At 34.7% G+C, this 26463-nt stretch overlaps 1 protein-coding gene across 2 annotated transcripts in view; it reads left to right on the top strand.

Annotated features, from left to right (window-relative positions):
- The first annotated feature begins 442 nt into the window (after window positions 1-442).
- LOC111507252 (microfibril-associated glycoprotein 4-like) overlaps window positions 443-26463 on the top strand; it is a 70334-nt gene continuing 44313 nt past the window's right edge. The window contains exons 1-6 of one of the 2 annotated variants that reach the window (XM_074172712.1): window positions 458-601; window positions 2255-2334; window positions 7020-7179; window positions 8301-8373; window positions 25677-25807; window positions 25872-26093. In XM_074172712.1, coding sequence (XP_074028813.1) covers window positions 2320-2334; window positions 7020-7179; window positions 8301-8373; window positions 25677-25807; window positions 25872-26093 — 601 coding nt within the window. In that variant the 5' untranslated portion in view covers window positions 458-601; window positions 2255-2319. Of the gene's footprint in view, window positions 602-2254; window positions 2335-7019; window positions 7180-8300; window positions 8374-25676; window positions 25808-25871; window positions 26094-26463 lie in introns of both variants that reach the window. The other variant, XM_074172711.1, reaches the window with a different exon arrangement.

Genomic DNA, 26463 nt, shown 5'->3' with positions numbered 1-26463 from the left:
GCCTAAAGAAGCCATTATATAGCGAAACACCTGCGGCGTTTGTGTGAAACTGTTCAGTAGAAATCTCAAAATAAAGTGTTTCTTGAATAATTTTTACAATGAACTATCTAAGTTACTAGAAGGATTCCCAAGATTCTTTTTGTTTGTCTCATTGAAGGCGCTGTAAAACTCTGAATTGCCTTGATCACATTATTATTGAACACAGTCATGAACTCAACAGTTATATGACCAGTAATTAACATATACTTTGAGTATAGATATGAGAACGAAAGAAAATTTTATTAAACACGATAAAACAGTTTTCACATCCATTACAGTGAATTCTCAGAATAAATATATCTGGTTTTCAGAAATATACTCTCAATTTCGATATGATAACGGTCTTCGTTTCCTTAATGAACGAAAACAGGATTTTGCGGGCAAACTTGTGGTATAGTCACTGCGAAGTTATTTCCTTCCAACGATATTCCAAAAGTTTCCGTTCGAAGATGAGTTTATTCCGTTCATTGATCTCCGCAGCATCATGTTGACCCTCGGTCTGATTTTGTGTTCAATTTTTGGTGCGTTTTTGTGTTCTATTCCAAATTCAGCCCGCATCAAGGTAAAAAATAAAATTACCTAGTCTTTTATCTCAGATCCTAAATATAAAAAAAAGTATAATTTTCAATCGTGAATGAAATAATCAGATTTCTAAATTGAGAACACTTGAAAATATCAGCATGATATGTAAATTATAGATGTCAAAAAAATTTTTTAACATTTAAGAATCTTCTATTCCGCGTTGAAATCATTATCTACACATTCTTGGAGTCAGAAACTTCATATTTTTCATTCAATTGATAACAATAATGCTAATAACAGTAAAGTTGGAAATCAAAACAAAACTATAATCACTATATAGTTTGTGGGTTTGTGGTACAATTATTGAATATAATCAACTGGTTTTATTGCGACATTGAGTAGAGTTTCCTAAATGCAACGGAAAATTTCTACAAACAAAATTTGAAAAAATCTTTTTCTGAAAATGGATTATCAACAGATATTCATCAAACCATCATAATGAAATCTGATTCTATTTTTTCATTCAAATTGTCTAAAGTTTCGGCCGTATATCTACTGACTATATCATCAGCAGAAAAATTGACTTTGCCTCCAGATTTTAAAAGATATAAATCATTAGGCTAAATAATTACCAATATTGGATCCAACATAGAACCTTTGGATACTCTATATTTGATTACTATCTCTTCAATTGAGTTTTCATTTGATTATTGAATTGTGCTGGTTGAGTATAATCTAGAACAACTCCACGAAAACTCCGCGAAACCACGATTGTAACAAATGTTTCTGATGAATCAAGAAAAATATGGATGAATTCATGATTCACATCAATAACTTGTTCTATGAGAGAACAAGATCTTTTATGTAGTTTACATTCACTTATATGACCAAGTTTTCTAGATTTCAAAGTCTAAGTGATTTGACAACATGTGGTAGCCTGTATCAAATGGATTTGTTGAATCAAGAAATATGTATGAATTTCATGTACATATATTCCAAGTCTGAGTCGTGTGATCAATATCTTCTGCAGAAAATCTGCTGAAATGTGTTTTCTCAGCAACTCTTAGAAGTCGAAACACGTGCGAGCTAAGAACTAACGAGGTCTTATCTTTTAACGTGCGACTTCTAGCACGACAGTTAAGGTTCACATTTTTCCGTTTTCAACATCTTGTTTTGGTGATGGAAACCAGGTACGATTCATCACCTGTGGAATTTTTCATTTGATCGTGTTCCTTGGTGACAATTTCTGTTCGACCAAATGTGATCACCAGATTATTTCCGAATATGCTCCGCTATTCCGATCCTCTTATCTTTTTCTCTTTATATTTTCTTTCGTCTGGTGGTCTTGAGTTTTTACCTGTATAACCTGCGAGTGGTAAGTCTTTCGTGAACCTATGCAGAATTAAGTTGAGTCACGAATTGGGGCAAGTAAGAGAGCCTGGTAAAAAGTCAATTTGTCATTGTTATTGGTAAATATTACTGGAGTTTTTTACCATCTCGATACATGTGTCGATCACCAAGTGACCATTTTCAACGAAGATCAAACTAAAACTGAAACTATTATTGGTATAGTAATAATACCTCATCTCTTGGAACATGTTTTTCAGAGGTGATATATTGTTTTCCTTCACTACACGACATAAAGTCGTATTTTCATGGATGAATTTAGTGTTTATTCCAAAATGTTATCCAGATTTGGTTTGGAAAGCCGATAAGGCAAGTATCTCACGGCGAAACATCGGATGTCCAACAGTGAGAATGACTGAATTCCATGTAAGTGAAATGGCACCTCTTTCAATTACTATATTGTGTAGCGATTCTATGAATGATATCTGATTCAATTCCTTAATGAATGTTCAGAAGACAAATTGCATAGATAAAAGTGTTTTTTGTATAATTCAGTGTTCATATGAAAGTATTAGTTTCGAAAGTTTTTTGCTTTCGTGAAATTCAATATTCATATGAAAGTAGCTGTTTCAAGAGGGCTCTTCTTTCAGTTTGTGTCTGACAGTTATTTCTTTGTATCATCTACACATCTTTGTATAGAGTTACCATTTTTAAAATTGATTGCTATCTTCCCCCTTCTTTGTATGAAGATGTAGAAGTGGAAATCCAAAATATTCTCCAGAAAGTTTTGGTATTGAACGCCACTAAATTCTATTGGTATGGCAAAAACATTTTATATTAGATACTACTAAAGGCGCTTTGGACGTCGGTTTTAGTCTCACCCAACCATGGCATCTGGAAAATTATTGTGAACAAAAAGATAATTCCAGTAGATCCGACGGATGTACATTGTCAATACCCTGATTATTTTTATGAATTTTTCTTAATATTTCCCCTTAGGATGATCACTTGGTTTTTGAAACACGTATCGAGGTGTTAAAAATAACGGTTTGGTAGAAATATTCATTACCACACCCAAGGGTCCAAACAGTGCATCACATGATGAATTTCTTTATCAGTGAGAAAATGAAGTGAAATATTTTGCTTATTAGAAATGGTTCATTAATTGAACAAATAGAGCGGTAAAAGTGACGATTCAAAAAAAGTTTAACATTACTGGAGTTTTATCCCAACACCAAACCGTTGCTTCAACACCTCGACATGTGTTTCGATCACCAAATGATAATTTTTCATTTGATCTGTCTCTTGAAGATGATCACTTGATGATCTTAACACGTGTCGAGCTGTTGAAATGACGGTTTGGTGTCGGGATAAAACTCCAGTGATATTCATTACCACATCAAAGGTTTCAAACAGTGCATCACAAAAAAATTGTTTCTGAATATTGACATTTACTGTTGAAAATATAGGTATATGATGAATGCATTCCTAGGGAAAAATTATTTATGCGTTTTCTGTCAAAATTATTATTCAGTTATCTGATCATCAGATCAAAGAAAACATCAATTATTCCAATGAAAATGCATTTGTTTATAACTGATTACCAAAAATTAAAAGAAACATAACAAAGTATCTGTTTATAATTGCACATGTTCATATAAAAGTAGTTGTTTCAAAAGTCTTTTTCCATTCGTGTAATTCAACATTTATGTGAAAGTAATAGTTTCGAAGGGGATTTATTTTCCAGTTCTGTTTGAAATGCTACTATTTAAAGTAGAACTGCAATAGAATTGGAGGATTTGCTTACTGCAGTATATAGCCAGATCAAATAGCCAGGTCTTCAATTAAGGGAAAAATGTTCCAATCCTCTATATCCCTTCGTGCCAGCAGACAGAAGTTTCAAACCTGACATGAAAAGAGTAGTTGGAGAGTTAACCCCCATTTTCGAATGATTCAATATATTAGCTACCCTAACTGAGGACTCATTGCAGAGTGCAGACTCTTCGCCGAATGAGTCATGATACTGATTCGATCCCAGATGATTTCCTTCCGAAGTTCTACTTGAACCTTTCAAAAAAATAGATTCATCAAGGTGTAATTCATCAAGGTGGAAGCATGTTCTTGTGATGCGTAATCGTATCTGGATGAGATGGCAGAAGAAGCGCAATAATTGGTTTCCAAATTCAAATACCTTCAAGATGTGTCTTTATTCATATTCTTCATATCGTATTTTGATACGATGTATTTAGGAAGGAAACAAGCACGTACATATATATTCCTGACATTTTACATCACTGCGGACAGTACAAACGTACTGTGTTGAATTTTCTATTTTGACTTTTTTTTTGACACATGAGAGGTTCACAAAAGAAAAACGTACAATACACGAAGTAACAGCCAGTAAAGGTTTCTCGACTTGTAGATGACATAATAAGAAAGAAAAAGTTTGGGTTAAGAATGAACTAAATCTCGACTTTTAGCAAGGACAAATCTGGAATTTACGAAATTAAATGTAGGGACTGCGATGCGAAATATTATCGATACACAAAAATATCTATCAAAATAAGATATGAGGAACACTTGGCACACTTGTAGAAATAAGTAAACGTAATAATATTATGAATAACGATGGTGGACCTATATCTATAGATTCTATACTATACTATATAGCTATATAGCTTGTTATTCATTAGACTTACCTGACCATTACATTCTTCCATTGTCTGATATACTAAGAATTGATTTGAAATACCTGGAAGAATCTGTAAAATATTGAAAAGATTAGCTGAAAAATTACAATTATATTGAGCAAAAAACTGAAATCACTTTGAAAAAATAGACAAGCAACATCCAAACAAAAATTAACTATCAATACGAGCTGAAAATTAAAAAATCATTAACAAGAAATTACAAATTTAAAGATTCTAAACCAAGGTACTTCACGACGTTTTGATTGTTAGTATCCACAATCGTCTTCGGGTGATAACTGTTATCACCCGGTCTTCGGGTGATAACTGTTATCACCCGAAGACGATTATGAATACTAACCGTCGAAACGTCGTGAAGTAACTTGGTTTGGAATCTTTCAATTTTTAATTTTCATTTCTTGTCAATAATTTTTTAATTTTCAGCTCGTGTTAATAGTTCTTTTTTTTGTTGTTGCTTGTAAGTTTTCTAATTGTAATTTCAGTATTTTGCTTAATGTAATTGTTATTTTTCAGCCAATCTTTTTAATTTTTTACAGATGCTTTCAGAGATTTTGAATCAATTTATAACATATTAGTCCGGAAGAAGATGATCACCTAGGTGTCGAGGTGTTGAAATAACGGTTTGGTGTTGGGAAAAAACTCCAGTAATATTCATTACTACACGAAAGGCTCCAAACAGGTTTCAAACACTATCAGTAACACAACCTGGAAAAAAGCCTTTTCGAAATAAATGCTTTCATATTACCATTCAATTACATGAAAGAAAAATACTTTCGAAACAAATATCTTTTTTTATGAACACTGAATGAACAAAAAACAAGTTTTTCTATTCAGATTGTGTTATGGAATCGAATAAGTTATCATTCACAGGATTGCTATACAATATATACAGTATTGCAATATTGCTATACAGTATATGATAGAAGTAAAATTCCACTTTTTTATTGGCGGACATCGATGTTTCGGAATGAGACACTCAGCACTGATATGTATAATATCGCATTATGGATCATAACATTACCACTCCGATGACAGTACGTAATGTCATTCTTCCGCTCATTTGATTCAATCCAAGACACAGGAATCTTGTTTGCAAAAATTACAAAGGTTTTTGTTCAGAATTGTTAATAAGTTTTTAATCATTGTTATTATGCATGAAATAACGAATGAAATAGCACCCCCATTATAATATCCAATGAAGGCGAACTGAAACAATGGTAAATGGTACTTGTGAAGTAGAAGAATAATTTCTGGATTTAGTTCAAATTCAGTTGGATCATGAGATTCCACATCCCAACGTTTTGATTTACATTTATGAAGTGAAACCTAGAATATTCATTCTTCAACCACAACTGAATTTCATTAATTTTTCAGAATTACATATTTTAATTGAAGGGGTTATATTTTTAGGAGTGATTAATTTTTGGGAAAGAAAGTTTTTGGCTTTCTACTACTCCATCTTGATACAAAAAACAAGGGAATCTCCCAAGGAAAGAAAGCAAGTAATCAATTTTAAAATAAGTAATTCTATACATGGATGTGTAGATCATGCAAAGAAGTAACTTTCAGACACAAACTGAAAGAAAGTCCTCCTGAAACAGCTACTCTCATATAATCATTGAATTACACGAAAGAAAAAATTCTTTCGAATTTTTTTAATTCCATTTAACTACTCGAAGTAAGAAGTTAATCCAATACAATACAATACAGTAACAACAGTACAATAGTGAGTAATCTCCTGAACATACAAAAATTCAAAGTAGCAAGGAATACGCTATGATCTTGACCTTCCTCAATATGCTGTATAAAGATTTATATGCAGAAGTTGAAACTTTGCTTTGGTCACCGTACTAAGGCAAAATTCTCAATGCGTTTCCGTACAAATTTGAGTAACTATTTGGAGATTATTTTATATTTATATATCCTGAAATTTTGATGTCTATGAATTTGATATATTAAATTATGGAATTGTGAAAACGGAGTGTTTTTGTTTCAGATTATTGAAATTGAGGTTGAAACGTCATTCAATTCATGAATTTGCTAGAATGGATTTGAATTATTTCATGACGGTCTTCCATATCTGACAATATTCATTATAAAAATCTCAGTATAATATGATAAGCTAATAAGTATAGTATAATAAGCTTTCACAACCGGGGTCACGATTGGAGTGAAGAAAATCGAATAGAATAGAAAATGAAACACCAAACGTTTCGTCTACTTCGTCCTCACAGTCAACGCGTATACTACTGATGATATCTGCTGCAGTAGCAGACGAAACTTTTGGTACTTCAGGCTTCATTCAGCCGAAATTTTGTTTCCATAATGATTTTATTTGCTTTTTTATTATGGCCTCTTTGGTTACACTTAAAATTTTCACCTGATATATTCTAAACCTTCTAGGGCAATGAGAAGATTGGCAGTTTTGGATTGGATGAAAAGGGAGAAGACGACGAGTTCACACTGACAAAACTATTCGATATTCATCTTAAAGGGGGGTATGAAAATTTGCATCCTGATTTGAAGGAAGTTATCCGTTCACAATTGCAACCTGAACTGAAAGGTGAGCTTTCATTAAACTGGGTGTTGATAATTACACTTTGTATACACTTTTGGTATTTCAAATTCGTATCGCCAGTATCGCTATTCGTATCGCTAGTATACTTTGAAAAAGTAGTTGTCATCCAATTTTAATGAAAGTTAAGTACTTCCCATTCTTCATGATAAGGAATCCTAACAGGAAATGTTTGAGATTTACTCGAGTGCGACAAGATATTGGGGCCTTCATTGCACTCTGTTAAGTTCCTGCACCATCAATTTCTATTTTGTCCTCTTCAGAGTAGTCCTCATCAGATATAATATACTTGTGCCAGCGTTTTTTCCAATCATCGAAGCAGTTCCTATATGGACTTTTTGGTGTGTCTTTGAGCTCTCAGAGCAATTCGGTTTCAAATCATCTCAGTTGTCACGAAATGCCGTCCATTCACGAATTTCTTCAATCTTGAAAACAGGAGAAAGTCACAGATGGCCGAATTTGGTGAATACGATGGTTAAGGATCTTGGTGTTGTTTTACGTCAAAAAATTATGAACAAGCAATAACGAGTGAGCAGGTGCATTATCGTCATACACACGCCATAAATTGGTTGATTCTACATACATTTTTTTTTTCAGTTTCCCCACATTTTCATCTATTGTTGATGTGCTGGGGCATCCAGGGTCAGTGTCACCATTCACATCTTCTCGACCTTCTGTAAAAAGCCTGTATCACTTCTATACATTTTTCTGACTCAGTGTACGATCACAGTATGCCACTGTCAATATTTTAAGTATTTTCGAGCACTCAATCACAATTGTTATCCAAAATCTAATGCAATAAACTTTATTGTATCCGTTTGAAAATGTCCTCATAGTAAGAAACTGCAGTAACGTTAATTATAAATACAAGTGGTATGAAAACAATGAAAGTTTTTATTTCTCATCTTCCATGATGATCTTTCACCACAGAGTAACGGCAACATCCATCAATTTATTAAAAGACATTTGCTTACGGTTATGCATTCCATCTATCTTTACTCTTCCAAAACTATTTCGGTAGAAACTAGATTCGTGAAGTTATATTAACTGAGCTTTGGTCTAGACACTTATCAGTTACATTAATAATATTATGTTCTTTTGTTTCACAGACAAACTTGAGGAGCACCTATCAACGGATAACTCCCTGCTGGAGAAACTGGAAAATTTCACCGAATCGCAAAGGTCAGTATTGGTTTTTTCACATCTTTTGGCTGATTATTCCTTATTGAAGATAATGAGTATATAATTTGTCTCTATGAAAATACAAAAACTTATATTCCAAAAGGAGGTGAAAACTAATAACCTAGAATTATTTCAATGAAAACCTAAATTCAAGTTACGAGCGAAGCTCGAGTGAATAATATATTCATGCCTTAAAAAAATATTTGGAAAAAATGCAGAATATTATCAACCATACAGTGCATTTCTTTAACTCTTTGAGGCACAGAGCGAACACTGCGAAATATACCTTAGCAGCACAGAATATATATTTCTCTAATTCGTTCAGTTTCTTTCGTTATACATTATGATAATCAGAAAAACAATTCTTAGATTTAGATAAACATAATGGAATATTGCAGGTTTCGCACATCCAGTCGGTACGTATCTGTTTCTCTCTGGTGTTACAGTGTGCACATCTTCTTCTTGAGCCATATACAGGCATATGGGCATTTTCCCTATGTCTTATTTCTGGGGGAGCATACGGCTTATGTTTTTTGATTTGTATAGGTTTCGAGGGCATCTGACCATTTTCTTTTTGACATATTTTTGTGTGTGATATCAATGAAGTGATTACTTCACGTCTGAAATCTTTCATACTTAATTTGGAAGAAGCATCCAGTTGCTTATGTAGAACATATGCGTTAACAATACATACATCTAAGAAGTGAAAGAAAATCCTATGCCACCATTTTTTTGACTTTCTGTCGATTTCATAACAACTTTTCAGTTGATCCAACTTATCAACGGAATTCATGTGAGCATTGTAATCAGATAGAATGGCTGGACAGGGAACTTCTTGGATAACTCCTGTTTTTGTTTTACGATTAACTTTAGTCACTTCATTTTATTGATGATAGTTCGGAATCAGATGTACGCAACGTTTATCCTTCCATTTGACTGTATATATGCCATTGTTGCTTATATAATGATCAAAGTTTCAATTCCTGATCTTTTCGGAAAACGGGTAACTCTCTTCTTGTTGAATTTATAGTTGCACATGCGAATATTTTTAGCTTTTTTAAATCTTCCATAAGCTCAACACTGCTGAAATAATTGTCGAAGAATAACTTGTGACCTTTGTTTTCGAAGCCTTTGCACAATGTAGTCACAACTTTCACCCCAAGAGCTTTCTCGGACAAGTTTCCTGTTTTTCCAGTGTAGATTTCGAATTTATAACAATATCCACTTTTATCTGCCAATACCCAGACCTTGTACCCACGTTTTTGGTAGGTATTGTTTTAGTGAGGAACGGCCTTCGAATTTTATCATAGACTCATCAATAGCTATGATTTGTTTGTAATGACGACAGGAACGGCCGAATTTTATAAAGTTTATCGAAATCAGGCGAACCACGACATGGCATCAATGCATTATCATTGATATAGAGATTTGTGAGAATCCATCCAGTAGTCCCGATAGCTAGGCAATTTTTTCAACCCCATCAGTAAATTCATGCCCAGAAAACATTTTAGTTCAATAATAGTCAGAGGTTTGAACATACGACCGTGTCTAGTCTGAGTTGCATACAAGTTCGTTTGGAAAACGATGTCATCAAGTATGTTATCAGATAAAAACAACTCAAAAAGTTGACAGGGTCTAGAAATGCCAGAAATATTCACAGGGCCACTGTCTTCTGAGAAATGAGTCGCAACAGCGACATTGTAAGTTTTATTCCATTCTGGTTTCTGTCGAACGACTGGAACATCTCTAAAATTTGAGAGTGGAAGTAGATCATCAACCTCCCAATCATCATCTATCTCAAGTCCTAATGGTGGTTCGATATTCTGAAATTCATTTACATTCTCAGAATCACTACCAATATCATCCGAATCGTTTCCTGATTCATTTCCCAAAGGAATATCAGCGTATAATTCATTGTACAATTCGGCTCTGGATAAACCCACTAATCTGAATGGCAATTCTTCATTATCATCCATTTTGGCGCTAAAAGAGAAGTAACCTACATGCAAGGTGGTACGAATATTGAATATTCACAAATGAGACTCTCAGTTACAGAATCTCGAGTATTTTATTTCATTTCATACAATATTATTTACCTGAGTATATCAGTTATCGATGTATGCCATCAAAACAATAAAGAAACAAATGAATTTTGTTTACGAGAGGAAACGCCCAACAACAGCACACACTACTGTCACAAAAACAACTAATATGATGTACAATAATTTAACTGTCAGGTGGTGTCTTATTCGGCCTTGAAATATCGAGTCTATATGTAAACAAAGATCGACACACTGTGGTTCACAAAATAAACTGTTATGCAACTCCAAGAAATATTCATTTATACGTGGTACATTTCATGGACCACCATGCTTAAAGGACTAGGAATATATGGTGCATAACGTGTACCACCATGCTTCAAAGAGTTAATAGTCCCTCTTTTTTATTTTTTGAACGGGTCAACTCAAAAAATTGAAATTTGGGATAATGAAGTTAATGCATGAATACTTCATTTTGAAGTGAAATTGTCAGATGAAACTTTCAAGATGGCGACTGGGCGCCATCCGGGAAAAAAAATTAAATAGAAAGAGGGGTTTTATGACACATATTTTTGAAGCTCCTGACAAATGCTTCAGAATCCTAGAATATAATATCAATATCTTCAACTACTACAAAATGGCGGAACATTTAATAATTTCCGGGAGACAAACACATTAATATTGATACAATCTCTAAAATGGTTAATTTTCGTCCATTGAAAGAAAAAATTGAAGCGATTTTTATTTACGGTGTGACGCGTAACTTTTACTAAATAGAAAGTATTTCCAATGAACTTCTTCCGAATCGTCCTATCGGTAAAAAATATTCGAGAAAACTTGTATCCAAAGCACAACTACCGGTAATGCACATACCTAACAAAAAGCGATCATCCGTCCATTCCGGAAGAACAGCAAGTGCGAATAATTAGTGAGATGGTAGTAAATCCTGAACAGTCTATTTATTTCGTCGCGAATGTTTGTGAGGTGTCTCCTTCTACTGTGTGGAGACTTTTAGAGAGAAATAGGTATCATCCATATAAAATTAAAATGGTACACCAATTAACTGAAGATGACCCTTATCGAAGAACAGAATTCTGCGAAATCATGACGAAAACCATTGCAAGGCATCCTACCTATCTCCACAATATTTATTGTAATAACGAATGTACATTTTTTTAAAAAGTTAATGTTTACAGACAAAATTGCCGTTATTGGAGTCACACCAACCCTCACGTTTTCCGGGAAACACGTACCCAATATCCAGAAAAAAATAACGTTTGGGCAGGAATGTTGGGAAACCATATTGTAGGACCTCCATTTATTGATCAAAATTCAACAGGGGAACTGTATTTGAATATGCTGGAAAGTACTGTTCACCCTCTCATCACAGCGAAGTGAGAACAATAAATATTTGTTGACATATTGACGTTACTGTGTTCAAAAATGTTCAGCGTGAAATATCGGATAGGCTGTTCATATGTCAAGAAGTTCAAAGAAACCATTTCGAGCATCTTCTGAACTGAGCTCAAGCTTATTACCTCATATTATGTAGTTAAATGTCAATGTATTCAGGCAATTATTAAAAGTTTCGTCATTTTGTAGTAGTTGAATAAATTGACATTATATTCTAGGCTTGTGAAGCATTTGTCTTGTCAGGAGCTTCAAAAAGAAGTACCACATTAAAAAGAAATTTTTAAATGTGATCGATAATTCTTTGTGCTTATATTCTCTTTGGAATCTTTGGTTCATTGATTATAATTACTTCGTTCTCTCCGAAAGTTTGATCATCCTTTTCCATTTAGAACGCAAAATAATCATTCAGAATATTGGTATGTCAAAAATAACAAAATCCGGGCTAGTAAACCTTTAAGTACTTTAAGTACCAAACGTTTTGCTGCCACTGAGGCAGACATCATCAGAGGTACGTGCGTTAACTGCAAGGACGAGAGTTATATTTTGAAGTCCCAGTATTATTCTTATATAATAGTACTGATAGAGTACAGAGCTTTCTGATTTTGCAGGTCAATTAGAAAACGCTGGCTTCAAAAACTAGGCACAATAGTTTTCTACGGAAGAATTTCAATTGAATCGATTTTGTTTAGACGAATCGAAGGTTAATTTCACAAGGTTGCTGACATTAGCATTAGTTTTGGGTTCACTGAATTGTTTAGAATAGTATCTTGGAATTTCAAAATGATCAACCCATTCTACCAATATATGGAAAAAACTAAAAAAAAAATCATAGACAGACATGACAGCTTTGTAGTTCCTTCGATGATTTTTCTAGAAATTGAAAGAAACTGAAACATTAGGTTTCCAAATCATGCACCCGTAGGTTGGGCTACCTATCGGATGCGTCCCCAGGTGGCGAATGGGGGAACGGCCAGGGGACTGAAGGCCCTGTCCCTGTCCGAGAAGCCAATGTGGCTTCAAGGACGGGGGACTCCTGGTTAGTGGCAGAAATAAGTAGGGTGGGGGAAACCAAAACCCCACAAAAACCTTTGCAAAACATGCCACCGTGGACCAGTCTACACAAGCTAAGGTGTAAGGAATCGTGCCGACAGCTGAATGGCCGCAGGGTGATATGCGGTTACGAATGATTCCCTTGAGGAACTGAGCGAACCTCATTGTAATCAGCCTACTTCTGGTAAAGTGGGGCTCCGCCAGTGGTGACCAACTCTTTCCTTGCTACTCGTGGAAACACAATGAATGAAATAACACAAAAACAGAAACAACAAAAGCAAAAACCAATCCTGAGGCTGGACAGAAGGGCTCACCTCAATCTGAGGCGGTGGTTGGGGATGAACAGAAATGTCCACCCCAATATACTGCTTGGAATGAGGCTGGACATAGTAGATCACCTCCAACAGCCGGGGAACTTCCTGCAGCGGGCGCCACGAGCTCCACCTTGGATAAAGGCAAGGAACCGGCTGCCCCTGCAGAAAAGCTCCCTCACTTGTGCACCTCCACGAAGGGATCCCCAAGAAGGTTGAAGAAACCGTACAACGACAGTAATATCGCCGCACCTTCCAAAACCTTCAACGAGGCCACCCTGAGACATCTCAAGGTTGCCAAAGAGAGTGTGTGTATTGGCGTACACCTGCCAAGATAAAGGAGATGTCTCCTAGTGACCTGTTTACCTTCCTGGATAGGGCAGGACGGGCGATGATCTAGGAGAACAACTCCTCGGGAGAAGGTACAACGGGTCACATGTGGCTTAAGTGTTGTGAGTCTACACTCATCCTCCCTACTCTACAGTTACAAAAACAGATATCATGCACAAAATTACTCAATGATTTGATTTTGAATCAACTTCATTACTGACTTGAAATGAAAATTCTGATTTCGATTTCTCCTTCATAATTAGTATTAATAACTTGATTTATCAGACAGATATCTTTTCCCATCATGAACCATCTCGAGGTGATTATCCACATAGTAATGATGATTAATTGCATCTGATCACTGATCATCTTGTCACGTTGTCAAACCAAATATCACAATTGTCATTTTTCAAAGTTCTGGATGGTTTAGCGTATTCCATATTTTGTCAGAGAGAACATTGAAAAAATGTATACCGTTTAGTGATTTTCATGCTGTATTTCATCAGTTCGGACTTTCATTGTCTAATATAATATAAATTGATATGAAATCCCTTAAAAAAATAAAAAGAATAACCCACAATAACAATTTTATCAGAACAACAAACTGGAATTACAAGGACTTAACATACCAGCTACAACCAGAAAATAAAAAAATTAAAATATTAATGAAAGCTGAGAATTGAAAAATATTATTAACAAAAATGAAAAATTAAAATTAAAATAAAAAGATTCCAAACCAAGTTACGTCATGGCGTTTCAATTGTTAGTATCCACAATCGTCTTCGGGTGATAACTGGACTTATTTCTCCGAGATCCGACTATTTATAGGTCATTCGGATGCTTTCACCTTTCACCTATCCCCTCTTTCCTCTTTCCGCTTCATTGGTTTTAGCGGGAGATGACCGTTTGGCGGGAGTTGGTCGTTTTTCGCTTGATAAGAGGTTTCCATAAGTTACGTATCTCTAAGCTAGCTTGACTAAATGCGTTGTTGGACAACATATACGCGGCTTCCTTGAATTTTCTCCTGAATCAGTGTTCCTCTTTGTGGATGATTTCAGCTTGAGCCCATTTGATATTATGTTGATGAGTCCAAACATGCTCTGCTATTCCGGATTTGCTAGTTTCTCCTCGCTGTGTGTGTTTCTTGTGCTCAGCAATGGGAACTTTCAATGGCCTCTTAGTTTCACCGAGAAGGAGAATCATTCATCGGTTGCGATTATGTGGAGTTGATTGTAAATAGTTGTCCAATGAAATTTCATGATTTTTTGCCACCGAGTCAAAGGCAACCCGCAGATTTCGGGTTTATTCGGATTTATAACTGGTAAATGAGGTGAAAATCAGACCAGCTCGAATTTTGCTGAGTATTGAAAACATACAGCAACTGTATATTTTTTTCCAAAATGTTTTTCCATTTCGATGCTGTATGCTGTGTGGATACATTTATTTCTTCAGACGCTTTTTCAAACAAAATAATATTTGCGTGTACATTTTCTGAGATTCAAAAAGTTCTGGAATGCAATCCCTCCAAATGAGTCCCACTTTGTACTGTCATTTCGGAAATCATATCGATATAGTGACTATTGACAAAGCTGTTTATATGGCTGGTCTATGGACGAACAACGAATTTTCATTTTAGAGAAGATTTTCACAAGATTTACAATCTTTATTTTTTTTCGTAGCAAACAAGGGATATTTTTCAACGTTGCTGCTTTGTTTCGTGGAATCATGAATTGTTCATTAAATTATTTCCCGTGAAACCATGAATTTTTCATTAAATTCTTGTCTTTGACAGAATAGTATCAACAAAATATATTTGGATCCCTTGCTCAAATATCATGAGATCACCATTATTCTGTCCAATTCATAATTTAACTTGTTTGAATCCGTAGAAACTTGTTATGAATGAATGGTAATTTTTCGAGTATTTACTCCAAATTGCATATCTGCTCTGATGATTCGAAGATATCTAAAGTTTTCATACTGTTAGGGTGATAAAATGAGGGAGAATTTTGCCTGATATTTCCATATGAACTAATTGTGAATTTTATTATAACAACAAATTCCTCCGTCGTCTATTCACAACACTTAGAAATATCTGGGACACTCGTCCTTTCTGTTTGCAATCGAAGAGTCAGTCAGCGTAGCAGTACTTCCTTCACTCAGTAAAGCACGTACAGTAAACGTACATTGGGGAAAATGTATGGGAGTTGGTCATTTTTGTGAAAAATGCAGTTCCGATTTCTCTGATTTGTTTCTCCGATTTGTTGATGTTGCGGGTATTCTTTTCCTTGTAATTTTCTAAGTGTAGTAAAATAATAAGAATCAAAAGTAAACTGATTAATATAATGTTTTATTTGAAATATTCCGCAACCACAACCAATACATATTAAAACTTATTCTCCGCGATCGACCATGCCAAACGCTGTCCCATCTTACTCATCGCCTGCTAACCTTTTTTTCGTTATCAGTTCGTACTCGCGCTCAGCTACTTTTTATCCTTTGATATCCATTAGCGTAACAGGCAACTCTCCCAGAGGGTAGACACACGGAGTCGATCTCCTAACATTCGGCCATCCTACCGTTCAGCCTATCCTCAGGCGAACTCTCAGCAGTTTCATCTATAAGAAGAGAAAAATATTTAATTTCATAGAATACCACAAGTTTCCTCAGTTTTTTTTTTGAGCTTTGTACTTATAATTTACCCATCCTATAAGTGATTGAGACTTGTACACATATCGTACCCATCTCGACAGCCACACATACCCATATATGTGATTGAGCCTTGTACGTATATTGTACCCATCTCAACAGTCACACATCCCTATGTGTGATTGAGCCTTGTACATATATTGTACCTATCTCAACAGTCACACATTCTTATATGTGATTGAGCCTTGTACATATATTGTACCCATCTCAACAGTCACACACACACCTACATGTGATTGAGCCTTGTACATATATTGTACCCATCTCAACAGTCACACATTCTCATATGTGATTGAGCCTTGCACATATATTGTACCCATCTCAACAGTCACACACACACACACCTACATGTGATTGAGCCTTGTACATATATTGTACCCATCTCAACAGTCACACATTCTCATATGTGATTGAGCCTTGTACATATATTGTACCCATCTCAACAGTCACACATCCTCATATGTGATTGAGCCTTGTACATATATTGTACCCATCTCAACAGTCACACATTCTCATATGTGATTGAGCCTTGCACATATATTGTACCCATCTCAACAGTCACACATTCTCATATGATGACCACTGAAAATGTCTCACCTTTCAGAATTATCCATGGTTTCATTTTGTCTACAGCAGTCACTGTCTTTAATCTTCTGAAATTCTCTCTCATATCTTGAACTTCATATCGGTCATTGAATAGAACCTTAGTGACTTTAAATGGACCTTTGTACTTTGGTAGAAGCTTTTTACTGGAACCGGTACTTGGAGAATCTGTTATCAACACCATTACCACATCATCTACCGAATATACCTTGGCTTTTGCCCTCCTGCGATCATACCTTTCTTTCTGATCCTGTTGATCCTTTGCTAGTCTTTTCTGAACCCTTTTCCTCAATAAAGGTAACTCAGCTCGTCCTAAGTCCTGCTGTACTTCTCTTAAAATTTTGCTCTCCGCCATAGTTTTACCCCTACAACCTGTCAAGGCTTCCATAGGGGACATATCTATTGCTTTATTATACGTGGAGTTTATAGCACTCTGCACCTGTTTAATAAAGCTGTCCCACTTGCTTTCGGGGGCACCAGCCGCAGTACAACGTAAAGCATTCAAAATAGTTCTGTTATATCGCTCACATTGTCCATTTGCACGTGGAGTAGCTACAGCATTAAGAATATGTTTAATCCCGTAGGTACTACAAAATGTTGCAAAAGTCTTTGAAGTAAAAGCTGATCCTCGATCCGAAATTATTCTGACCGGTACTCCAAAAATATGTATTATATCCAGCAAAACTTTTACAGCCAATTTCGTGGTAGTATCTCTTACAGCTTCGACGAAACAGAACTTTGTGAACCCATCTACGACTACAAATATATATTTGTTTTTCTTACTGCTGATTACAAATGGTCCTATGTGATCTATATGTAGTGTATGGAATGGGATTGGAGCCTTTACAATCGGATGTAGCATGCCTTCTTCTTTTCCGCTTTTCTGTTTGTAGTAGAGCCAATTCAAACAAGCATTGACATATTTTTTTACAAACCTTTGCATGCCAGCAAACCAATAATTTTCATTGATTTTTTTTTAACGTTTTCTCTAATCCAAAATGCCCACAATCATCATGACAAAGTTTGCAAATTTGCCATCGTGAAGACTTAGGAACAACCCACAAAGCTTTTCCATTTGCCATCCTTCTGTAGATTTTGTCGTCCTTCAACAAATACATATCAAAATATTGCTTAGTGTCTCTATTGATAACCCCCTTTTGTAGTATACTTCTAACTATCTTCAACTGATCATCTTGCAATTGAGCAGCAAGAATCCAATCACCTTCGGTAACGTCGATACTCATGATATCAATATAATTCTCAACCGGAGCGCGGCTAAGTGCATCGACGTGCTCCATCTTCGATCCAGGTCGATGGATAACCTCAAAATCGAACTCCTGAACCTGTAACCACCATCTTCCGACTCTAGGTACGAGATCCCTTTTTGCGAATGCAGATCGAAGTGCATTACAATCTGTGACAACTTTAAACTGAATACCAATCAAATATACTCGAAACTTTTGAAAGGCTAGTACAACTGCCAAAGTTTCAAGTTCATAGGAATGATAATGTTTCTGTTCAGGGCTCGTTTGTTTGCTAAAATAGGCAACTACCCTGGACTTCCCGTCTTTCTGCTGCAACAACATGGCACCAAAACCTACAGAACTTGCATCTGTATGCAGTTCCGTCTGCAGCGTTGGATCGAAGATAGACAATATTGGCCGGGTCGTTAATGCCACCTTGACGTCCTTGAAAGCTGTTTCTTGTTCGTCCGACCACAGAAATGGTGTACCTTTCCTAAGTAGTCGTGTAAGAGGTGCCACAACTTTGGCATAGTCTTTAATGTACTTTCTGAAGTATCCTGATAGGCCTAGAAATTGACGAATTTCTCTAACGTTTTTGGGAGATCTCATGTTTTTAACGGCCATCACTTTCTGCTCACCTGGCCTAACTCCATCATAACTAATCTCTTGTCCTAAATAATTTAAGTTACTTTGAAAAAAACTGCATTTACTCAACTTCAGTGTTAGGTTAGCTTCTCGTAAATCACTTAGTACATCTCTTAACCTTTCGATTCCCTGTTCAACACTAATGGAAGGTATTATCAAGTCATCTATGTATGCAAACACCGTTTTATTAAGTCGATTTTTCAACACAGTATTTATCAATTTTTGAAAAACGGACGGCGAATTAGTGAGCCCGAACGGCATTCTCAAAAACTCATAGTGTGAAAATGGCGTAATAAAAGCAGTCTTTTCGATTGAGTCTTCTGCCATTGGTATTTGATAAAAACCCGAGGCCAAATCTAAAGCCGTATAGTATTTATTTCCTCCCAACATATCTATCTGATCGTCTATGAGCGGCAAAGGATACTTGTCCTTAATAGTAACAGAGTTTAAGCGTCGATAATCTATACATAACCTATAATCACCTGTTTTCTTTTTTACCATAAGAACTGGGCTAGCGTATGCAGAACTAGACTCCCTGATAATGTCATTATCAAGAATTTCCCGCAATAACCCATTGAGTATATCCTTTTCTTGAATTGACATACGATAAGGATTATAGACAATTGGTTCTTCGGATTTGCATCTAATGTGCATCTGAATGATATTAGTTTTTCCAAGGTCCTTCAACGTAAACGCTATTCTATCTCTGAAAGTTTTCAATAATTCAAAGCAAAGCGACTTTTCAGAACAAGTTACATCGCCGATTTTATCGTGCTTTCATCTAGTACGGATATTGGAGCTATTGATTTAATTTCACAACAGGTTGAAGAGGAAATTCGTCTAAGGACGATGGAATCCCCAATTTTAACGATGGCAATATCTGCATTATTCAAATAATCGCAGCCGATAATGACATCATATTGCAGCAATTTGTCTTCAACAATATATACATTTACTTGGAATGAAACTTCATCTACACTCAAATCTATATGAACAAATTCATCACATAACATCATATTACCCATAAAGCAGCGCAAAACTATACCTTCACGCATTTTTTGTAGGGTCAGCTTAAGTTTTCCAGCTATAGATTTTTTTATCAAAGTGCACGAACTACCTGTATCAATTAAACAATTCTTCAAAGCACAATTATTTATATACGCAGTTTTCAAAAACACATTTGAATTCTTGGACTTAGTAGAATTTACATCTTCGCTTTTTGTTTCATTTCGACTCAAACAGTGTTGATGTGAATGTCCAGCTCTTTTACAAACTGAACATCTAACTAATGGTTTTGGACAATTTCTCATTAAATGATTACCCTTTCAGTTATAACAACGTATGGCTTTCACAAAGTTTTTATTCAATTCTCCTCTGCTATTTTTTTGAAAACTCCGCATATTTTTTTTATCATCAAAATAAGAACTCTTCGATGTACCGGGCATATCACGGCGAAATGATTTGTTATATATACTTGTAGTAGGCCCTATACTATTTGCATTGTCCAGGTAATTAGCCAGATGTCCTATAGACGTAAACTTAGCTGCCCTAGCGGAAAGTTTAATGTGTTCATTTCCTATACCTTCAATAATCGAATCAATGATATTCGTCTCGTTGATATCTAAATTCAGTTTTTTAATTTTGGCAAGTTTTTCGAAACAATAATCACTCAGTTTTTGTCCCTTCTCATGTGAATAGTTTGCAGCTTCAATAAACAATTTTCCGAATTTAACATCACTAGGAAAAGTTTCGATAAGAGATGATTTCATATTCTCCCACAAAGAAAACTCTTCTATTAAAGAGTCGTACCATTTCCTCGCATTCCCACGTAATCTGCTAGTTGCCAATTTTACAGTTAACATATTGTCCCACTGATATATATTTTTCAGTTTATCAACTTTCCCTACCCAACTCACAGAGTCAATGACTTGGCATGCCGGATCGAATTCGGGAATCAACGATTCATCAATACTCAGACTACTATAAATGTTTCTACTCACGGTTTTTCTGTTCAATTTTCTTTGAGTTGTTTTCAACTTTTTTTTAACCTCCTTACTTCCGACGAAGAATCACTGGATGATGATGATGTGGAAATACGTCGGTTCCTTTTTTTTGATTTTCCTTTCGACATTGTAAATTTTCGGCCTCTAACAGCTTTGTTACCTTCTCTCACGTAGATCACTATCCCACTTCTGACTTGTAGTAAAATAATAAGAATCAAAAGTAAACTGATTAATATAATGTTTTATTTGAAATATTCCGCAACCACAACCAATACATATTAAAACTTATTCTCCGCGATCGACCATGCCAAACGCTGTCCCATCTTACTCATCGCCTGCTAGCCTTTTTTTCGTTATCAGTTCGTACTCGCGCTCAGCTACTTTTTATCCTTTGATATCCATTAGCGTAACAGGCAACTCTCCCAGAGGGTAGACACACGGAGTCGATCTCCTAACATAAGTGTCAATATTTCGCAGAACTGATCTATAATTCTTTTCTTTTCACATATTTTTTTAACGGAAGTGATCCCTCGATTGCTTTGCATGCGGTGAAAGTAATTTGTGAAACAACCTCAGACATTTGTTGCCCACATCTAAAAATCTTTTAAAACATGAGCACTTTTTCGCAAATACTTTTTTTGCTTCTTCAAAGAATGCTCCCACTTTTCCTGTAATTTAAAATATTTTTCTTTCCATGTCATATAATCACAGTTCGTTCAGTTCATCTTGAGGAGCTGCACTGGTATTTCAAATAAAACTTATTTCACTTCTAAAAATAGAGTAGTTTTCTATTTTTCTGGAAAACAAAAATTTCAGGGGATTTTTTTGAGGATTGAATGAATATTACTGGAGTTTTTTCCCAACATCAAATCGTTATTCTTAACACCTCGACACGTGTTTCGATCACCAAGTGATCATCTTCAAGAGGAAGTTTTATCTTCCTCTTGAAAATGATCAGTTGGTGATCGAAACACGTTTCGAGGTGTTATATATAACGACTTGGTGTTGGGAAAAAACTCCAGTAATATGCATTACTACACCAAAGGTTCCAAACAGTACATCACATAGATTGAATGAGTTCAAATGATATATTTTGCAGTGAGATTTTTGAAGGTTTGACATTTTCCGGGTTTTTACACTTCTACTTAGTTCGTTTCACATTAATATATTGTTCAACTTATTTGAGTAGGATACCCTTGCAGAATATTTCATCTCAAAAAAATCGAAATCTAATGAAACTGAATATATTTCATGATTTAATAAATTTTCATGGCAACTACGATCATTTCTGACAACTACAATAATAACAACTTTATTCTATCGGAACTAATTTTATACAATTCTTGATTGATTTTAGATGGATCTGAAAACTTTACAAGATTGGATTTTCATTATCTGAGAATTGACACATTTTATATTTATTTGATGTCGAATAGTTTTACCAAAAATTTCGCCAAAATCGATATTAGGAATGAAGATACTGAAAAACATAAGTAGGTGTACTTATTCCCTTCCACTTATTATTTTGTATAAACTTCCTGTGATTGTATCACAAAATTTTGATACACAATTTGGCAAAAAAATGATTTCTGTAACATTCAATGTTTCTATTGGAGTGAAAATCAACAAGATTTTAACAAAAACTTTTCTTTGAATTCCTCTTTTTTTTCATTCGCTGAAAATTTTATTTGATTCATATATTGGCTATAAAGACTTGATGGTAAAAAATAAGCTGTCTGAAAAATAATTCACTCGATAATCCCGACAATCTAGACATTGTACATAAATTTACAACAAGCTGCAAACGCGTGTAATTGTTCAAAACATAGTTGAAAATAAGATTTTGAAATTCCGAATGATTGGGATGCCTGGAAAAAATATTATTATTCGAGGTCAAAGGTCAAAAATCTCGAAAAAAATTGGTTTTTCGCGATTTTCAGGAAAACAGTAAGTTTTATCATGAAATAACTCCACATAAAAATTGTAGATCATAAAATTCTCTACAAAAAATGTAAAGATACTTTTTTTTCTTATAGCCACCGTTTCTGAGATACGACGAGTCAAAAAGTTGTAGAAGTTGTAATCGTCATTATATATTTGTTTGAAGGTGATTGACAATGTTTCGTGATGAATTTCACTAGTTCGGACTTCCATTGTCTACTATATAAAATGATTTGAAATCCCTGAAACAAGTAAAAAAGAATAATTAAAAAAGAATAGTTGAAAATAACAATTATATTAAGCAACAATAAACCTGAAATGAAATGATAGTGAAATAACCTACAAGTAAAAATATAATAATTGAATAAATAAAAATTGAAGGAATGAAAAAAGAAAATAATGAAAAATAAAAAAGTGTAGAGATTCCAAGTCACGTTAGTTCACGACGTTTCGATTGTTGGTATCTACAATCGTCTTCGGGTGATGACTGGACTGATTCCTCCGAGAGAATCAGGAATAGCAGACCATGTTTGGACCCATCAACACAACATCGAGTGGTCCCAAGCTGATATCTTGCACAGAGAGGAACATTGGTTCAGGAGAAAATTTAAGGAAGCCGCATACATGTTGTCCAACAACGTATTCAGCCAGGCCAGCTTAGATATACGAAACATATGGAAACCCATCATCAAACGAAAAATGACCAACTCCCGCCAAAACGGTCATCTCTCACGGAATCAGTGAAGCGGAAAATGGAAAGTAGAGAAAGTGAAAGTATTTCAACGACCTATAAAATAGTCATCTCTCGGAGGAATCAGTCCAGTCATCACCCGAAGACGATTGTAGATGCCAACAATCGAAACGTCGTGAACTAACGTGACTTGGAATCTCTACACTTTTTTATTTTTTATTATTTTCTTTTTTCATTCCTTTAATTTTTATTTATTCAATTATTATATTTTTACTTGTAGGTTATTTCACTATTATTTCATTTCAGGTTTATTGTTGCTTAATATAATTGTTATTTTCAATTATTCTTTTTTAATTATTCTTTTTTACTTGTTTCAGGGATTTCAAATCCTTTCATATAGTAGAAAATGGAAGTCCGAACTAGTGAAATTCGTCATTATATACACACGTTTGCACGCCACCTATGAGATAGTGTACTCAGCGCGTTTTCTTTAACGTGGTTTCCCCGGTAAGCCTATTCCACATGTCTATTGTGCTTCTGTCAAATTGAAAAGTTGCATAATAAAATATATTAGGAAGGATTGTAAATTATACCAGCGATTGAAATTAAAAAAATGTCAAAATTTATTCATCTTAGTCATAAACTTCACATACTTTTTCTTGTCGTTCTTTTTTTTGATCTTCTTCTTCTTGATCATCTTCTTCTTGATCTTCTTCTTCTTCTTGATGTTCATCCTGGGTGTAGGTAAACTGCGTCAGGAGTGATGTATCGCATGTTTCCTCGTTGGTATCAAATGAATCCTCCACTATTGGTGATTCAGCATTATAACATGAGTGGCCTTGACAATGTGTACATGCCAGAAAACACAACAGTCCAACTTTTTCACAACCACATTTAGCGCTGCATCCCTTTTGACAGTTGCAAAAAATTGTGTTCAGCAGTTTTTCCGCAGAATAGGTTCTAATGCATTGTCGACCAACTTCCAACCCCAGTCTTTTGGGTTTAGCTGATAACCAAGCCGCACTTAAACTTGGTATTATACCCGGAAAAGATGTTGATGAGCAGCAACTGAGGTTGGAGAAAGATAAGCTAGTTGCACCTGTTTCTTATTTTTAGTGATTTTTTCTGAGAAACTGAATCCCGTTGGTGATAATTTCTTGTTGAGCTGAATAACTTTTTTTTAAAACTCCAGCACATTGAACTAAATCTTGTTTGTCAAACATTTTGAAGACTGTTGCTTTACTCCTCCTGTAAAATGCAGATGTCGTTATTGCGTGTGAAAATAGTAAATGATTTTGACTCTTTGCAAAAGTAAATAAACTTTTTGACGAATATATTTCGGTTTGACTTTGATCTTTTCCTGGCGTTAGAAAGAAAATAGTTTTTTCAAGTGGAGTTCTAGCAGTAAGGAGTACGAGAAAGTCTACATCCTCACCAACAACAATAGTTGTATTTGTCAATTTAAATTGCTCTATAGTTGTTTCAATAATCAGTACGTCGGCATCGTTATTAGCCTGTTCAACCGATATATTTTCGCCAATAAACTTATCCTTCAACATTGAAATGAACTGAGATTTGTTGTGAGTATTCGCAAGAAATGTCTGTTGACTGGTAGGAACTGTCATAAGTTCATCGAATAGAATATCGGAAGATGAATATATTACTAAAGTTCGACGACGTTGTTTTGCGGCTTCAATATTCCTCGTGCAATCATCATAGCCATCAAATACGACCGTAATTCTGGCACCATAATGTCTGCGTACATACTGAACGTATTTATCTAAAATAATGCTGAATGTTTCTTCACTATTCCACACAACAACGTATCAGTATTGTTAATTTCAATATTGAGAAAGCAGGTATACGACCCTAGCCACGCACATTCACTCTATGTATACCAACAGAAAAATATTTTCACTTAAATTACAACTTCAGAGATGTATATACGTTGCATACTTATGCAAATAATGACGATTACAACTTTCACAACTTTTTGACTCGTCGTATCTCAGAAACGATGGCATAAAAAAGTATCGATACATTTTTTGTAGAGAATTTTATGATCTACAATTTTAAGCTGACGTTATTTTATGATGAAACTTACTGTTTTCCTGAAAATCGCGAATAAATTTTTTTCCAGGCATCGCAATCATTCAGAATTTAAAAATCTCATTTTAAACTATGTTTTGAACAATTATATGCTTTTGAAGCTTGTTGTAAATGTATGTACCTTCACTCTTATTTTTCAGTCTTATTTGACCGGACTATGATAAATGATTGATTTATAATGATTCATACATCTTTATGAATTATTTCTGTTTCAGATCATACAATATCGATTTCACAGCCAACTGTAAATATTTGGTAGGGATTGATAAGCAAAGTCTCTTTTGTGATATACCGGAAAACACAAAGAGAGTACTTCCCAAAAGCTGCAGAGAAATTCAACGTAACGGTAATATTTTGAAGACATCTCTGCTGGATGTTCCGTTTATTTGATGTTTGTCTCTTATTTGTAGGACACAATGTTTCTGGTATCTATGAAATACAACCTAAAATGTCCAAAAAACCATTTATGGTTTTATGTGACATGGAAACCATGGGAGGTGGTTGGACACATATTCAAAGAAGATTAGATGGCTCACAAGATTTTTTTCTGGGTTGGCGAGAGTACAAATTTGGATTTGGAAATTTGAACGGGGAATTCTGGATGGGACTAGAAAATATATATATTTCAACAGGTAAATATAATGTAGAAGTATTGCGATGGAATGTATATTTTTCAGAAACTAGGAATCTACCTACGTTTGATTACTTGTGAAAACCATATTTGTATTATGTAAAAAAAAATATATTAAAAAAACCTTCCGAGAGAGAAAATGGAATGAACTCTTGCGAAGATTCACAGAATTTTCTTTCAGATATAAAAAAGAAAAAAAGAAAAACCTGTTTGAAACATTTAAACATTGGATATATGGATATATATATATAAATATATATATATATATATATATATATATATATATATATATATATATATATATATATATATATATATATATATATATGGTTTTGTTTAATATATTGAATGTGAGGTCTTGTTCTGTTTTG

Source organism: Leptinotarsa decemlineata, unplaced genomic scaffold, assembly GCF_025532065.1.
Source record: "Leptinotarsa decemlineata unplaced genomic scaffold, Ldec_3_MD MMD2_tig00000157_RagTag_RagTag, whole genome shotgun sequence".
NCBI classification, from domain to species: domain Eukaryota; kingdom Metazoa; phylum Arthropoda; class Insecta; order Coleoptera; family Chrysomelidae; genus Leptinotarsa; species Leptinotarsa decemlineata.
Note: the sequence above shows the minus strand (reverse complement) of the source record. Positions and strands in the feature narration are given on the sequence as shown.